At 41.5% G+C, this 16,589-nt stretch overlaps 1 protein-coding gene across 3 annotated transcripts in view; it reads right to left on the bottom strand.

The window, feature by feature from the left end:
- mettl16 (methyltransferase 16, N6-methyladenosine) overlaps positions 1-16,589 on the bottom strand; it is a 92,678-nt gene that overhangs the window by 69,884 nt on the left and 6,205 nt on the right. The window contains exons 1-2 of one of the 3 annotated variants that reach the window (XM_068008352.1): positions 14,213-14,282; positions 8,620-8,748 (exon numbers count right to left, since the gene is read on the bottom strand). In XM_068008352.1, coding sequence (XP_067864453.1) covers positions 8,620-8,747 — 128 coding nt within the window. In that variant the 5' untranslated portion in view covers position 8,748; positions 14,213-14,282. The other 2 variants (XM_068008351.1, XM_068008353.1) reach the window with 2 other exon arrangements.

Genomic DNA, 16,589 nt, shown 5'->3' with positions numbered 1-16,589 from the left:
CAGGTAAGGTGGTAGGACTGACCCATGATGGGGGTTAGGGTTAAAGGTAGAGCAAACAGCAGCCAATACCTTTCAGCACTGAGGGGCACTCAACTGTACTGTGCAACATACTGATAGGAGATGGGGTAGCCTGGTGAGCATGTGCTGACATTGACATCAACCAATGGTGATGGCAGATGATGCATCCTTGGGGCAATTCCTTTCCGATCTTAACTTTTTAAGAAGGATAGCCTCCATTTACTGTTAGTCCTGCTTGGTTCAGGGCAAGAACTCCAGATAATTCTGATGCAGTTTAAAATTACTATCTGGGAGAAGGATTTAAGGCATTTGTCATAGATACCAGGCACAGTAAATTAAGTGTTTACTACAATGTTTAAAACCAATAGGGTGAGAAGCCATCGTAACTCGATGCCAAACAGAGGGATTCGACAATTATCAGTGCCTCTTGGCTAGGGATGGAGAGAAAAAAAATGAGGACAGAATCAGTCTTCACTTTGATGTCTCCCCACTGGTTGATGAGCCAGCTATCACCATCCAGGCTCACACATAAAGAATGGTCACTTAGATAAGGTACCCAAGGCATCAAACGTCTCTGGTCTCTCAATCCAACACACTGTTCTTTGAGAACATGATAGATAAAGTAGATAATGGAACTCCCTACAGTATTTGGATTTTCAATCGCTTTTGACAAAGTTTCATTTAAGATGCTCCTAAACTAATATGAACAGAAATTCCAGAGTAGAACACAAGACCAGATAAAAAGTAAGAGAGAGAGTGAGAGTTGAGAGTAATGTCAGGCTGGAGGTAGATGAGGGAGAAGACTGTTGAATGGAGACCCACAGAGATCAGTATTTGGACCTTGCTGTTTCTAATCTACACCTTGCTGTTTCCAATCTACACCAAAGACCTTGATACTGAAACCAAATATAAGCGTGTCAAATTTGCTGAAGTTACTTTAACAGGATGACGAAGAAATAACTTTTATTTGTCGAGCACCTCATCATGTCTCTCAGGATGTCACAAAGCACTCCACATACAATGAATTACTTTGAACTGCAGCCAATTTTGCTATATATACAAACCCAGCAATCTTTTGCACACGGCATGGTCCCACAAAAAGTGATTAGATAAATGCCCAATTGGTCTATTTTTGGTGATGCTGGATGAGGGAGGTTATATCGGTTAGAAGCACTCTCTGGTCTGTAGCAAAAAATGCCACAGGATCTTGAACATCCATCTGAGCCACCAAACAGGCAGATGGGGCAGTTTCCACCCCTGCCACAGCAATGAAATGGCCATAATCAAAGTCACAAATGACATCCTCTGTGGCAGTAGCCATGGTGCACCATTCCTCCTCATCTCTCTGCAGCCTTTGACGCAGTCAATCACACCATCGTTCTCCAACACCTCTCCTCCATTGTCCAGCTCAGTAGGCCTGCCCTCAATTGGTTCCACTCTTACCTGTCCAACCATAGCTTGAGAATCTCCAGCGATGGTTTCTTTCCTGCGCCCATATGGTTACCTCTGGCGACCCCAAGGATCTATCCTTGGTTCCCCCCACCTCTTCCTCATCTACATGCTGACCCTTAGTGACATCATCCGAAGACATGGGGTCAGGTTCCAAATGTGCAGCAATGACATTCAGCCCCATCTCTCCACCACCACTGGCTCCATGTGGTTGGACTGCTTCTCAGACACCCAGTCCTCGGAAACCTATATGACCCCGAGCTGAGCTTCCGACCCAATATCGTCTGCATTACAAAGACTGCCTATTTCCACCTCCGTAACATTGCCCGTCTCCGTCCCTCAGTCCATCTACTGCCGAACTCGTCAATCATGCCTTCATCACCACTAGACTCAACTATTCCAACTAGCCAGCTTTCCATCTTTCACCTTCCATAAACTTAAGCTCATCTAAAACTCTGCAGCCCCTATGCTGTCCTGCATCAAGTCCTGCTCAGCCATCACCCTTGCGCTCACAGTCCCCCAATGCCTGAAGTTTAAAAATTCTCTTCCTCATGTTCAAATCTCTTTATGACCTCATGACTCCCTCTCTCTGTAACCTCCTCCAGCCCTAAAACCCTCCGAGAACTCTGCGCTCCTCCAAATCTGGCCTCTTGTGCATCTTGAAATCCATTCACCCCACCACTGGCGGTTGTGCCTTTAGCCGTCTAGGTCCTAAGCACTGGAATTCCCTCCCTACACACTGCCGCACCACCTCCTTGACAAAGCTTTTGGTCATCCCTCCTAATATCTCCTTCATTGACTTGGTTTTGATTTTTGTCCAATTACACTTCCGTGAAGCGCCCTGGAAAGTTTCTCTACGTTAAAGGCAAGGTGTTGCCGTTAACATCCTCCAAAAATATAGTGCACTGAATTATGAGCCTTGATTAAGTGTGCAAATTCTAGAATGGGGCTTGAACCCATAACCTTCTGACTAGAGACAAGAGTGCTACCGACTAAACCAACTTGACACTTATAAATAAAGGCACAGTGAGAATTGCAGAAGGGCAGATATATGTGGCAAATGAAACTTAACATTGCTAAAAAAAAACGTACGTATATGTGCAGTCAATGGGACTGGGAAAGCAGAGGGTTACTTAGAAAAGGATTTGGGAGTGTTGGCAGACTCCTCATTTTCAATATCTGGACACTGTGGTGAATTACTTAAAAAAGAAAACAAAATACTGGCATTATATAGCCAGAATCGGATTGTGCAAGACTCTAGAGGTGATGCTTGAGTTTTACAAAGCACTGGATAGAGCACAGAGAGCACTATGTTCAATTCTGGTAAACGTGCTACAAAAAACATATGCAAGCACTGAGAAGGGTGCAGAGAAGAGGAATAAGTCTGATCCCAAGTGTAAATGGAGATGAGCTATGAGGAAAAATCATTGAAGCTGAAACTCCACAGCCTAGAAAGAAGACAGTTAAGGACATCTGACCGCGGTCTATAAAATATTAATTAGTTTAGATAAGGTAAACAAACCAAGAATATTACTTCAAATTAAGATTGGAAAGTAGAGCGCATAAATTTAAATTCATGAAAAATAAGTTTAAAAGATATCAGAAGAACATTTTTACTCAAAGGGTGCTAAATATTTGCAATAATCTGTCAGGTTACACAGTAGAGACAAAGGATAGGGACATTCAAAATACAGTTGGATGCTATAATTAGAGTTAGTAGTAGAGGGATGAGCTTTGATGAATCAAATGGCCTTTTCATGTCAATCACTTTTTTTACGTTTATGAGTTACCATCTTCAAGGGAAGGGGCAGGGCGAAAGGAACAAACAGGAAGAGAAACAACATACATTTATAACATCTTTAACTGAGCAAATGTCACAATGCACGTAACAGCTCGGGGGCAGACCCAAACAAGAGAATGAGGGGAAATTGGGAAGTCAGCCGAAGGCACAATCAAAAAGGTAGGTTTTAAAGAGGCTTTTGAAATTGGGGGAGGATGAAACAAGACGGAGGGGTTTGGAAAGTGAATTCTTGTGTGTAGGGGCAAGATGGTGAGTCGGAGTAGGGAGAGGGGAAATGTTCATACTAGAGATGAATGAGCAGCGGGAGTGAGCAGGGGAGCAGTGCTGAAGGGATTTTGAAAATTACTGAGATGCTATACGAAAATTTTGAAGTTGATGCCATAAGGCCAGGAGCAAGTGGATGTTGGCAAGAATAGGGGCACTTTTGAGCACAATAGGATGCAAGTGGCAGAGCTGTCTATGTTTTCGGGTTTACATATGGTGGAACTTAAGAGGCTCCAAAATTGAAAACAAAATGTTACGTCACAGATTGATTGGAGATTGTCCAGCTGGGTTTCCTTATGGAGACTGCCCACAGGAAGAGTGGAAAAAAATAACAGGTAAGTCACCTGTGTTATGATGCAGCTTTTAAAGCCAGTTAGAAAATGGCACAGGCAGACATATTGGAATTGATTTCCTGTCAATTCGCTTGACATGGGGAGAGTCTTTGAACCATGCAATATCCATTAATTTACAGTATTCTTGGAACACATTTACAGGCTGTTAACTAATACATTCTTGATTTGGGAGAGAAATGCTACTGCAGTCTTCAATAGTTTGATCCCTCAAAAAAAAAACACAAATCTGTATGAGTAAGGAAGACATTACATTATCAGAACTATGAAAAGCATTTTAAACAGAATAAAATTCAATCTAACAATTTCACAGAGTGCCAGAAAATTGTGGCATTCTGTCAATTTTATGCGGAAACAAATGAGACAAACACTAATTTGTGGAATCAGACACTGGCATCTGGACAATTTGCTAAGCCAAAAAGTACTGATAGACCTTATTTTACAATATTTCACAAATGTACAAATGGAACTTTCTTTATTCCCTCAAAATCATACTTCTAAAATGTCCCAACTCTAAATTATGTTTCCATAGGGACAGCACATGCCATTCCTAAACCAGCTGTACAGTTACGATGCAGACCGACTATTTTTGAATGAATTGCTAATGCCAGTTAAATTCTTTTTGCTCACAGAAATATTGTGTAATTAAAAAAAAGTAAATTCACTTCACTGAAGATATTCTTTTTTGATGAGAGCTAGGATTAAACTCAATGTATGGTAAAGGTCTATAATCAACTGCTTCATGGCACCATGTAATTTTTAAAATAAACTGGGAAATCTTGGTAAAGAGCCAAGGCCCAGTGTAAGACACCACCCTGGACTGAAAAGAGATGAGGTAAATTAGGAAGCAGTGATTAGAGTGACACCACACTTGGGTTTTAAAAACTTCAAGATTCTAAAAGATGAGAGATTAAAGGAGATGAGGAATTTGCAGTCCTGGAAAAGAATGAGTTGGAGTAGAAGATTGCAGTGAGTGTCTATTTCAATATGCTGAGGATAGGGACAGGCAGTTAAGTTGGCAGTTTTGCAGCTCAGAAGTTACAAGAGTGAAATGTGATGGAACAAAGATATTTCCAGCTTCAAATGTTGATGTTTGATGCTTTTTTTCTTTATGACTTCAGTTTTATTTTATAATAAATACAAAGGGAGGATTGGAAATTTAATATTCCTGGCTACAATATATTCAGGAAAGATAGGCAAGGAACAAAGGGGGAGGATGCGGGTGGTAGTATTGGTCAAAGATACCGTTACAGCACTGGAAAGGGATGATGTACTTGAGGGTTCAAAGACAGAATCTATTTGGTCAGAATTAAGGAACAATAGAGGAGCTATTACACTGCTGGGTGTGCACTACAGGCCATCAAATAGTGGGAAGGAGATTGAGGAGCAAATTTGCAGGCAAATTACAGAAAGATACAAGAACTATAGAGTAGTGATAATGGGGGACATCAATTATCCTAATATAGACTGGGAAAATAACAGCATAAAGGGCAAAAAGGGGGAGGAATTCCTGAAATGTGTACAAGAGAACTTTCTTGATCAGTATGTTTCTAGCCCAAAGAGGAAGGCAAGTCGTGTTTGACTGTCTTGATTGGGTCCTTAATGAAGTAATGGAGCGGGCTAATAAAAGTAGTGCAGTTGATGTTGTCTACGTGGACTTTCAAAAGGCATTTGCTGAAGTACAACATAATAGACTTGTTAGCAAAATTGAAGCCCATGGGATTAAAGGGGCGGTGGCAATGTGGATATGAAATTGGCTAAGAGACAGAAAGTAGAGAGTAGTGATGAATGGTTGTTTTTCAGACTGCAAAGAAGTATACAGTGGTGTCCCTCAGGGGTCAGTATTAGGACCACTGCACTTTTTGATGTATATTAATGACCTGGACTTGGGTATACAGAGTATAATTTCAAAGTTTGCCGATGACACGAAACTCAGAAATGTAGTAAACAATGTTAAGGATAGCAACAGACTTCAGGAAGACATAGACCGACTGGTGAAATGGGCAGACACATGGCAGATGAAATTTAACGCAGAGAAGTGTGAAGCGATGCATTTTGATAGGAAGAATGAGGAGAGGCAATATAAACTAAATGGTGCAATTTTAAAGGGGGTGCAGGAACAGAGAGACCTGGGGTGTACGTACACAAATCTTTGAAGGTGGCAAGACAAGTTGAGAAGGCTGTTAAAAAAGCATACGGTACCCTTGACTTTTTAAACAGAGGCATAGAGTACAAAAGCAAGGAAGTTATGGTAAACCTTCATAAAACACTTGTTAGGTCCCAGCTGGACTATTGTGTCCAATTCTGGGGACCACACTTTAGGAAGGATGTCAAGACCTTAGAAAGGATGCAGGGGAGATTTACTAGAATGGTACTAGGGATGCATGACTTCAATTATGTGGAGAGACTAGAGAAGCTGGGGTTGTTCTCTCTAGAGCAGAAAAGGTTAAAGGGAGATTTGATAGAGGTTTTCAAAATCATGAAGGGTTTTGATAGAGTAAATAAGGAGAAACTGTTTCTAGTGGCAGAAGAGTCAGTAACCAGAGGACACAGATTTAAGGTAATTGGCTAAAGAACCAGAGGCGAGATGAGGAGAAATTTTTTTATGCAGCGAGTTGTTATGATCTGGAATGTACTGTCTGAAAGGGTGATGGAAGCATGTTCAAAAGGGAACTGGATAAATACTTGAAGGGGAAGCACTTGCAGGGCTATAGGGAAACAGCAGGGAAATGTGACTAATTGGATAGCACTTTCAAAGAGGCCAGCACAGGCCTCCTTCTGTGCTGCATCATTCTATGATATATTCTATTATACCACCTGGTGCAGGCCCAGTCTGGCAACTATGACCTTTAAGACTCAGCCAGCTCAGTCCGTGGTGGTACTATTGATATTGAAGTCTTCCACCCATTCTACGGCCTTGCTTCCCTCAGTGGTTCTTCCAAGTGATTCAACATGAAGGAGTATTGATTAGTCATTGAGAGTGGACACATTAGGTGGTAATCATCAGGTTTCCTTGGTCTCGTTTGACCTGAAGCTATGAGACTGTACAAATTCCAGAGTCAATGTTGAGGACTCCCAGGCCCGCACCCACCTAACTGTGCACCATTGTGCCTTCACCTCTGGTGGGTCTATCCCGCCAGGGGTCAGGACATACCCAGGGATGATGATGGAACAGTCTAAGAGACTGTTCTTGACTAGTCTCCCAACTTAGACACCAATACCCAGACATTAGTGAGGAGGTCTTCACAGGGTTAACTGGGATGAGATTTCCCATCTTATACTGATATGTGCTGTTGCCGATAGCTCCATCCAAGATTTATCATTATCCTGTTTTGTAGCGATTTTCTTTTAACAACTGAGTGGATAGCTAGATCACTTCACAGGAAATTAAGAGTCAACTACACATCCTCTTCAATAAATGTCAGTAAACATGTTAAATCTACCATTCACTATATTAACAAGTTGTTAAAAAAAAAACAAGTATGCTAGAGATTTGATTCCTACTGGGATAAAACTCAATGGCCAACACCTCTAGTCACTGGCTATTTTCTATACACAAGTTTAGCCAGATTGTGTTGATGGGCTATTCCATCATGGGTGCCATTACAGTGAAGCTCAATCATGTCCTCAGCAGACATTCATTTACTTCCCACAGGGGTCACTGCATTGTGACCACAAGTGGCAATCCTGGATGATTTTCCCTCTCCAAAACCAGGCAAGGCCAATTGTAAAACTCCCATTGTTAAGAACAGCTAAGCACAAATTGGGAAGTGAATCTGGGACCTTCCACGGGGTGCTTTTCCCCATTGGGCCATTGGGGAAATCTCAGAGATTTACATAAAAACTGAAAGACTCCAGCAACACAATATACCCACAAACCTCAGAAAAAGTACTGCTTATTAATTGAGGTAAACTAAATAAGTGGCCACTGAGAGCTTGTACCAGTGCCATGAAAAATTGGGAAAACTAACAAATTGAATGGAAAGAGAATTTAATAGAAAGAAAATGCTGATCACAAGTACTTAATTGCTGAGTTTAGTTAATGAGTACACATTGGATGATCAGAAATAAATTTATTTCAGATTTCCAGCATCAGCAGTATTTTGCTTTTGGACGATCCGAAGTTAAATTCCCAGTTCACTAAGTTAGCTCATCTCAATTGAGGGGCAATTGAGATGCTGCAATTGGCCTCAGGCGAGTGAGGGGATAAATCAGCCAGGGTTCTTGCTTCTTATTACTATCGAGTAGCCCCTGTTGGAAAGCGCCATGTGTAGACATTGGGTGAGAACAGAATGGACCTAGTCACTGATGACACCCATGGTCAAATAGTGTGTCGGTATTCACCGTCAAGGTTCACATATGAAGAATAGCTAGTTAGAACAGATACCAGGGCACATGGAACTGCTGTACAACAATATGCAGTATATTCAGGAGTCAGTAATATGGTTTAAAGAATAGCAGGTGCCCACCATCACTACAACACCTCTGTATAATAATCTTCTCTAAATCATAGACAATTTACAGAGTGCTTTATAAAAATTAAATAGTGCTACCAAAGAAACGATGAGCCACACACAAGAGAACAAAATCAACTCTCTAGGGACAAAAACAATTCGATGATACACCCCTCAAGACAACAGCAAATATTTCATAGCAGGGACCAGACAGATTTTGTCAGACAGTGAAACAAGTGCTAGTTGGTACCAGTGGGACAGCTTCCCTTATTCATTAGCATACCTCACTTTCCCAGTCAAGTTTGTGTGTACGTGCTGCTGGAATTCTGTGTATTTTGATGCCAAATATGTAAAATCTGGTGGCTTGTCTTTATATCGGTTCCTTGGATGCATGGATTTGTTGAGGGCCATCCTAAAAAAAATGCAACAATTTTAAATTGCAAAAATTATGCATGGATGAAAAGCTAATTTATCAGCATGAAAATAACTGCTGCTGTTAAACAACACTGATCAATAAATTGCAACCATTTGTCTGATCACTGAAGAATAGCAAATCTCTCTTATCTCTGCTTCTGCCCAATAGTCTTCAATTTGACAGCTAAACAATAATGCCAATGTTAACAGTTGCCAAGTAAAATAATGAAAAGAATCAACTTAAGGAAACATTTTCAAGTTTTATCTCCTAAAATTGGTCAGTGTACAATAGGGAGAAATTCAGATATTTTTCCTCCAACTAACTATTCATATTATTTATCTCAGTTACTTCCTTTCCCCTCAACTCCCAGTCTACTTTGGTACCTCCACAAGTGAAACTGACATATAGGAGCATTGAAAAGAGTCGCTGGTCCACTAGAAAGAGACTTCCACATTTAGTATTGAAGCAGAAACAGTGGGCTTTCGACAATGTAGCTACACCTCTATTTCCACTATGGCAAAACAGTGTTTTTTTTCTGCCATCTGCTAATAGAACCATTTTACAGTCTACAGTTTTAATCACAAGAACTATGACTTGAGATATGAAGGATAATCATCCTGCTCTGTCGTAACTGCCAGAAAGAGTCCTCTTACAGGCAAAGCTCCAAGCCCCCTGAATGTTAATATCAATCAAGACGGACTGAAAATTCACTTTTCTCATTAGCTGCTGCCCAAAATTTTAAAATATATACTTTATTCTACTAATTTTGCTTTTTCCCAAATTTTCCTTCAGATTAAAGTTACTGCTATTCAAATTACACTACAAAACAAGAAACTAAGTGAGTCCTGGCACTGGACTAGAACAGAACGTGGGGTTGAGCTAAAATGATGAACTTCTGGCAGCCTTTGGGAACATTGGGACAATTATGTTAAAATAAATGAAAAAGCATAGTAAACCACAATTAGAACAATATAACAGATTGTTAATTTTCTTGTAAATGTATGCGAACAGAGGGGGAAAAAATAAAATGTGAAGAGCTTTCATTTTCCAACAGCCTTCAGTTCTGAACTACCCATTTGTGACTGATGGCAACTACTCTTGGACACAAGTGCTGGTCACTCTCACACAACGGCGCACAAGGCCTAAAATAACTAACTTAATTTTTTTTTCCTCTTCAGATCTCCCATTTTTCTTTTTAAATCATTAACAATTTTTCCCTGCCCTCCCTCCACAGTTTCATCCAAAAACATGCATACTCTGAACATGTGCAAATTCGCAGAAGATTTGGTGCTATTTAACAGCATGGGGTATGCTTTCTTTTTTCCTTTTACATTCTCCATCTCTTTCAATGTTGAAAAGGGTTGGAAGAAAGACAAGGTAAATCAAGTAGTGATTAAATGATGCCAAGAAAAAAAAATGACTTGCATTTTTATGCCTTATCACATCACTCAAACACGTCAAAGCACTTCATATAAAATGAATTGCTTAGAAGTGCAGTGATTGTTGTTATGTAGGCAATAGCGGCAACATTTTTCACACAGCAAATCCTAGAAACAATATGAAATGAATGACCAGCTTTAGTCATTAGTTGTACTGGTTAGAGGAATAGATGAGGTTAGGTAACATTCGCACCACATAAGTGTCAAGTGATGACCAACTCGAACAAAATGGCCCAGCCATCTCCCCTTAACCTTCAATCGCACCACCATCGCTGAGTCACTCGTCAACACCTTAGGAGTCACCACTGACTAGAAGTTGAACTGGACCAACTATATTAACATGACTGCAAGAGCAGGGCAGAGGCTGGGTACTCCGCTGTGACTGGCTCACTCACTGACCCTTCAAAGCATCGTCACCATCCATAAAGCTCAAGTTGGGAGTGTGATGGAATACTCACCACTTGTCAGGGTGGGTGCAGTAGCAAGAACATTCAAGAAGCTCAACATCATCCAAGAACAGAGTAGTTTGTTGATTGGTGTCCCTGCTACTGAGCTCAATATCCACCCCCTCCATCATATGTGCACTGTGATTGCAGTATGTATGATCTACAGGATGCATTGCAGCAACTCACCAGGTGATTTTAGCAATCCCTCCCTCCCTCCCCTCCAACCTCGATCACCAAGGACTAGAGCAGCAACATCATGGGAACACCATCACCTCCAACTACCTGTCCAACGGGAAAGAAAAATCACAATTCCACAATTCTCACTCTTTTAGGTCCCTGCTGAAAGTGCGTGGGCACAGGGTGAGGATGAGCCACACAGTTAGTTAGCTGACTGACACTCTCTGCCAAGGCTCAGTGAATAATGGCTACTTGGGAAATGTACCAGAGGTTGTATAATAGTTGTGGAACCTGACCGCACCAAGGAATTAATGCCTTCAGGAGGAGGAAAAAAAATTAAAAATAAACTTAATATGCTGCATCACCATTTTTTTTCTCCCAATGAAACATTAGTAAGGTAAAGTCTCATGTTTTGCTCCACAATATTGCTGCCCCTGTAACTTCAATGGTTCGGTCCTAAGCCTCAACGTTGAACTGCTACAATAAACACAATTGTAAACAATTTTACAACACCAAGTTATAGTCCAGCAATTTTATTTTAAATTCACAAGCTTTCGGAGGCTTCCTCCTTCGTCAGGTGAACATCGTTCACCTGACGAAGGAGGAAGCCTCCGAAAGCTTGTGAATTTAAAATAAAATTGCTGGACTATAACTTGGTGTTGTAAAATTGTTTACAATTGTCAACCCCAGTCCATCACCGGCATCTCCACATCATGACAATAAACCCAGGCACTAGATTCTCATTAACTATGAAATAAATCAGGGAGTATGTAACAAAACAGAGTGTCGTGAGGAGTTTAGACAACACCATCAACTACAAAAGTTAATCTCAAGTCCTGGTGATCACCCGAACCCAAAGTGTATTATAAGTTCAAAGAGTGTTTGCTTGGTATAGATTAAATGGTGATGCTACATATTAAGTTTATTTTTTTTTAAATTTCCTCCTCCTGAAGGCATTAATTCCCTGGTGCGGTCAGGTTCCACAACTATTATACAACCTCTGGTACATTTCCCAAGTAGTCATTATTCACTGAGCCTTGGCAGAGAGTGTCAAGTCAGCTAACTAACTGTGTGGCTCATCCTCACCCTGTGCCCACGCACTTTCAGCAAGGACCTAAAAGAGTGAGAATTGTGGAATTGTGATTTTTTTTTTACATAGAAGCTATGCGCAAAATTCCATCTGATGTTATTAGCAGCATAAAACGTTTTAGCATTGTCATAATTATGGCTGGGGGATGGGGGGTGGTGGGGAAAGAGAAAGAGTGTTATAACTTTGATGCTGAACCACGGTATAATGGAATCGGTTCACAAGAGGTTGCAGAGAGAAACAGCAGTCTTTTACTCATCAATAGTAGCCTACTTTTCAGGTAATGCAATAGATAGCAATTGGGGAGCTACAAATTTTCCACCATCAAAATCTAGGGCATACTGTCTTATGAACCATGGAAGCTATCATTTATTTCTTTTTTATTTATTCATATTGTTATCCATCTCTCTCCTTCATCAACTAACCTTGTATATTTCTGTTTACTGAACTCAGTCATGAAATTATCCTCCTTTTAATTCCTGCCCCTTGAATGATATGACTTTTTCTGCCTTCTGTTGGCTTTACCATCAGCTTCACACCATCATCCAATCGTTTTCTCCCCAATTTCACCAATTCTTACAAAAACATCCTGAATTCCCCACTGGATTTATTAGTGACTATATATTAATGGCCCCTAGTTCTGGTCTCCTTCACAAGTGGAAACGCCGTCTCTACGTCTACCCGATCAAACCCTTTCATAATCTTAAAGACCTCTATCAGGTCACTCCTCAGACTTCTCTTTCAGGAGAACAGCGTCCACGACACCACACAACCCTGCCACGGTAACCTCTGCAAGACATGCCAGATCATCGACACAGATACCACCATCACACGAGAGGACACCACCCACCAGGTGCATGGTTCATACTCCTGTGACTCAGCCAACGTTGTCTACCTCATACGCTGCAGGAAAGGATGCCCTCCGCGGAGCATGGTACATTGGCGAGACCATGCAGACACTGCGACAACGGATGAACGGACACCGCGCAACAATCGCCAGACAGGAGGGTTCCCTCCCAGTCGGGGAACACTTCAGCAGTCAGGGACATTCATCCACCGACCTTCGGGTAAGCGTTCTCCAAGGCGGCCTTCGAGACACACGACAACGCAAAATCGTCGAGCAGAAATTGATAGCCAAGTTCCGCACCCATGAGGACGGCCTCAACCGGGATCTTGGGTTCATGTCACGCTACACGTTACCCCACCAGCGAACAAAAGCTATCTGTTTTTAATATAGTGGGTCATTTGCTGGCTTTCTCTGCCTTCCGGATGTTTCTGCCTCTCTCTGTTTTTTTTTCCTGTTTGTTTTTTTGTTGAATGTGTATTCGGGGGTTCTGTAGGTGACACCTCTCTGTCTGAACACGGTGATTGTCTTGGCAACGGGCAGTTGCAGGGGCAGTCTGTAAACACCATGTATTGTTCTGTGATGTATAAATGCGTAGGCTTCAAGGAGCTCCTGAACATTTACCTGAGGAAGGAGGAAACCTCCGAAAGCTTGTAGATTTCAAATAAAAATCGTTGGACTATAACTTGGTGTTGTAAAATTGTTTACAATTAGCAAACCTACTTAACTGATTATTTCTGTCTATTGGTCTTACAAAGCCAACCTGTGGCCAAGCAATCTGCCTCTAGGCCTCCCTAATGTTGCTTTGAAAGCAGCTGCTGTGAGGTGGATGAGAACTTCAGGAATATAGGAATTTAGAGAGTCAGAAAAGACCATTGTGACCCATCTAGTTTCCCACTGGTTGCTTAACTAAGATCATAAACTCAACACAAGCAAGATCACATAACATGCATGCACATTATGCTTGCTACGCTACTATAACATTAATACAGGTATCAGTAGACATCCCCAATTCCTAGCAGGAACCCACAATAAACCCATTCGCTATATTAAGCAAAATATACAAAAGCAATTAGATCAAATTACTGAGAGGAAGGGGAATGAACTGCCTCAGCTCACTGCGAAGGATCAATTATAAGATGGTGGGCCAGACACAGGGGCAAACTAAGCACCATGAATTCATTTATTTTTAAATCAAGAATTTTAATTTTAGAAGAGGTAGAAATATTATATCCCGAATAATGCAATTTTTAAAATATTCATATATTTTCTGACAGGGCCCACATTACACTTTCTGTGGTCAAACGTGCTACTTTCCTAGATTAAAACTAATGTTGGTACCTTGCTAGCACAGTAATTCTAGTACTCGACCGCGGTCCTGCTTCTTAGCCGCTCCTCAGAGTTTTAGCCCCGTATTAAACAATTACAAGCCGCCAGTATTTCAGAACATTGAAAAAAAACTACAGACCTCAGCAGATGCGCACAAAACACGCGCAACCCCCTTATTCGCGACCCGGAAGCACCTCTCCCTTTCCAGTCTGCCAGCGGGATGCGAGTAGGGCGCATGCGTCAGTTACCGCACTACCACCACACGCAATGACACTTCTGCATTGCAAAGTATGACAACTTTATGTTGAACCAATGCACAGCAGTCAACATTAGGGAAACGCTAAGTGACATTTACATTTGGCAAGTTTGCCACATCTTACAAAACTCCGCTGACTTTTTCTGATTTTTATGCTCTATCTTACGAACACATCGGACTTAATAAAGTACCGCATATAGGCTTGTCATCAACATTGAAGCCCATGGAATAAAAGGGGCAGTAGCAGCATGGATACAGAATTGGCTAAGTAACTGAAAGCAGAGAGTAGTGGTGAACGGTTGTTTTTCAAACAGGAGGGAGGTATACAGTGGTGTTCCCCAGGGGTCGGTACTAGGACCACTGCTTTTCTTGATATAAATGACTTGGGTGTTTAGGGCACAATTTCAAAATTTGCAGATGACACAAAACTTGGAAGTGTGAACAGTGAGGAGGGTAGTGATGGACCTGAAGAGGATATAGACAGGCTGGTGGCATGGGCGGACACTTGGCAGATGAAATTTGGAATAAAGGACACAATTCTAAAAGGGGTACAGGAACAGAGAGATCTGCGGGGTATATGTACACAAATCATTGAAGGTGGCAGAGCAGGTTGAGAAAGCGGTTAAAAAAGCATACGGGATCCTGGGCTTAATAAACAGAGGTATAGAGTACAAAAGCAAGGAAGTCATGATGAACCTTTATGAAACACTGGTTCAGCCACAAGTGGAGTATCGTGTCCAGTTCTGGGCACTGCACTTTAGGAAAGATGTGAAGGCCTTAGAGAGGGTGCAGAAGAGATTTACTAGAATGATTCCAGGGATGAGGGGCTTCAGTTACGTGGACAGACTGGAGAAGCTGGGGTTGTTCTCCTTGGAACAGAGAAGATTGAGTGGAGATTTGATAGAGATATTCAAAATCATGAAGGGTCTAGACAGAGTAGATAGAGAGAAACTGTTCCCATTGGTGGAAGGGTCAAGAAACAGAGGAAATCGATTTAAGGTGATTGGCAAAAGAACCAAAGGTGACATGAGGAAAAACTTTTTTTTACACAGCGAGTGGTTAGGATCTGGAATGCACTGCCTGAGGGGGTGGTGGAGGCAGATTCAATCATGGCCTTCAAAAGGGAACGGGATAAGTACTTGAAAGGAAAAAATGAGCAGGGCTACGGCGATAAGGCAGGGGACTGGGACTAGCTGGATAGCTCTTGCACAGAACCGGCACAGACTCGATGGGCTGAATGGCCTCCTTCCATGCTGTAACCTTTCTATGATTCTAGGACTGTTTTTTATGCATACATCAAAATAGGTTACTTTTCCCCTCTTTTCAAGATGGTGGCTTGTTCTGAAACGGCTCACTATTCTACCTTTTACCCAGTCGAAACTGGACTGGGTGGGCAGTTACAAAAGATGTGGAGATGCCGGTGATGGACTGGGGTTGCCAATTGTAAAGAATCTTACAACACCAGGTTATAGTCCAACAATTTTATTTTGGATATAAAATAAAATTGTTGGACTATAACCTGGTGTTGTAAGATTCTTTACAAGTTACAAAAGAGGCTGTGGTGATAATTAATTCATCAAGCAGACACTAGTACAAAATGAGCTATTTCATTTTTGCATATAAAAGAGCATCAGCATGTATGTGATTTCCTCCCCTGCTTGTGTAAAAATACAGCGAGGGACTTTTTCAATTCAGTTTTTAACTTCTCAAAATTACAAATCAGCTAGCCCAAAACTGGAGTGCCTGGTTCAAAAGCAGGTGAGTGCTGGCAACCTTATAATACCTTTGTCCAAGTGACCATTTTCCATGTTTGTTGGCAGCGTAATCAATTGTAGGGAGCATATCAAAGCTGAGCATAATCCTATTGTCACCTCATCCACACGTGCCACTTGCACTAGACAGCAGCAATCGGAATGGTTATATTCCCCTTCAAGCTCAAGGGCATAGAAGCCAAACGTACTGCCACTCACTGCTGCCATGGCTGAGATTAGTTAAATCAACGCAGACTAGGGATCAAATATCAGGGCACTCTTGGTTACTCAGTACTTTGCCATACAGTGCATTTACTTTCTAGATTATTAGGCAAGTCATAAACTAAATCCCAAAACAAAAATGAGTGGTACTTTGTAATGCATGCTCCCTTAAAAATGATCACTTCCTCTATTTGAAGTCACATTTGCAGTTTGTCACTGTTTTTCTTTGAAAAGAATTCCATGCAGTCAGGGGCACTACAATTGGCTTTTGTGCTAAGCTATCCAGT

Source organism: Heptranchias perlo, chromosome 28, assembly GCF_035084215.1.
Source record: "Heptranchias perlo isolate sHepPer1 chromosome 28, sHepPer1.hap1, whole genome shotgun sequence".
Classification (NCBI taxonomy): Eukaryota; Metazoa; Chordata; class Chondrichthyes; order Hexanchiformes; family Hexanchidae; genus Heptranchias; species Heptranchias perlo.
This window is presented reverse-complemented; position numbering and strand designations above follow the sequence as displayed.